Below are 1,690 nucleotides of genomic sequence, written 5' to 3'. Positions count from 1 at the left end.
TTTTCCCAAGGGTATTGGATAAAACCCAGGCTGGCCAATGTCCCAAAAATTAGTGTGACAGGCAAAGCGGTTGATATTTTTATGGGGTGTTGTTTAATCCCTAAAATTTGCACGTTAAAAGATTCAAGGGGGTAAATAATCCACGGTTGGCAAATGCTTGATCAAACTTCTATCCAGTGAGGGAAGCTGAAAAGTGGTGCACGCAATTCTGCAAAAAATGATGCGATCATTGAGCTACAAGGAGGCAGAAACACCAATTGATTTTTGAAAGACTTTTGCCCGGTAATTTGCTCTCGAGCGAGACCCAAATGTCCGACATTTCAGTAATTGATGAAGTGGATTTACATGAAATTTCTGGAAACCCGGATCCACTTAAAGCAATTTCTTTATCCAGACGCACTCGATTACGTCGGGCATGTATTGCTTCGTTGAGCGAACTTTTGAGATTTAAGCAATTTGATAAAAATTTCATCAGAAATAATTATTTGAAGAGATACCAGAAGCACTGGAAAAGCGAAGATATCCAGGAAAAAATTCTAGCTTTCAATGTATTTGGAAATTTGTTCAAAACAAACATGTGGGATGACGATTTAGCCGAAAACGTTTGGAACTTTTATTACAGTAATTTTCCAAGATACAGGTAAGATATTTTAATATTATGTAATTTTAAACATTTTCATTTAAAATAATTTCAAAGCATATGTTGTTAAAATGATGCAGATTTTTACACAGGATACATAATTTTAATGTAAAAACGGTTTACAAAAATATTTGCTAGGTTCATTATTTTTTTGTCATATTGAAGAAAATTATTTTGTCGTTTTTACTGTTCACGTCATGAAATATATTAATTTTTGAGATTAAAAATTTTTTTCATATAAGTGCCATAAGAGCTGTAAGTGTAGCTGTCATACGTGATTTTGCTAATATAAAATTGGGTCTATTATTTTTCAAGACAGAGAAAAGTCCATTATTATTCTACTACCCAACTTACTTGATATTATTTTACGCAAAATTACTTATTTTTTGTGAATTTATGTAAAATCAGTTGAAAAAATAATTTTTTAGCATTACTGAAATTTTCACAGTTGAAAGTACAATTTTAACTGGCTTGTCAACGTTGTTCGACGTAAATGAAAAGTTTAGTGCATTTGTGAAATGCATCGTTAAGAAGGTTATGGAACAACTTTATCCTGGAGCATCACATAAACGCATGCATGTAGCAGTGCATTTTCTATCTAATGTGATGAAATTTTCGAGTAAATTGTATGCCAATATGACCGAATTTCAGAAAGCTTTGTATAACGATGAACAACGACCTCATACATTGAATGCATTTGCGAATGTGATTCTTCATATTCATGATAATAACTGTTTGCTATCAGATCTTTGGTTTTGTATCGAATACTTCAGTGAGCTTGCATTTGAACTTTGTTCTCAACTTAATATACTTTGCTCTCTGGCTGGAAAATGGTTACCGACTTTGAATGACTTTGAAAACGATAAAAACTTAGTTGCACCTTGTCTAGATGAACGTGTTGCGTTTGATCATGTTATTTTCACTTATGTCAACATTACTACATTCCGCCATCAAAACCTTTGCTCAAAGTTTTAGGAAGGAATTGCTATCTTATTTGGTTATCCCCGCTCATCTTTTTACCTCCGGAAATTTTTGGCTGTGATTCAAGAC

The 1,690-nt window shown here is 33.1% G+C and overlaps 1 protein-coding gene across 1 annotated transcript; it reads left to right on the top strand.

Annotated features, from left to right (window-relative positions):
- Positions 1 to 308: 308 nt before the first annotated feature.
- Positions 309 to 1,615, top strand: Tsp_14753 (hypothetical protein). Its single transcript, XM_003367576.1, has 2 exons — positions 309 to 640; positions 1,069 to 1,615. The coding sequence occupies exons 1-2, from the start codon at positions 309 to 311 to the stop codon at positions 1,613 to 1,615; spliced, it is 879 nt and encodes a 292-aa protein (XP_003367624.1).
- Positions 1,616 to 1,690: the final 75 nt, after the last annotated feature.

Source organism: Trichinella spiralis (genome assembly GCF_000181795.1).
Source record: "Trichinella spiralis strain ISS 195 chromosome Unknown Scfld4032, whole genome shotgun sequence".
NCBI classification, from domain to species: Eukaryota; Metazoa; Nematoda; class Enoplea; order Trichinellida; family Trichinellidae; genus Trichinella; species Trichinella spiralis.
This window is presented reverse-complemented; position numbering and strand designations above follow the sequence as displayed.

What these genes read in the sequence shown, in the direction of transcription:
- Tsp_14753 (XM_003367576.1), top strand. Translation starts at nt 309, where the DNA reads ATGTCCGACATTTCAGTAATTGATGAAGTGGATTTACATGAAATTTCT. An exon ending in AGTAATTTTCCAAGATACAG is followed by an intron (nt 641 to 1,068) that starts GTAAGATATTTT and finishes ATAATTTTTTAG; the next exon opens with CATTACTGAAATTTTCACAG.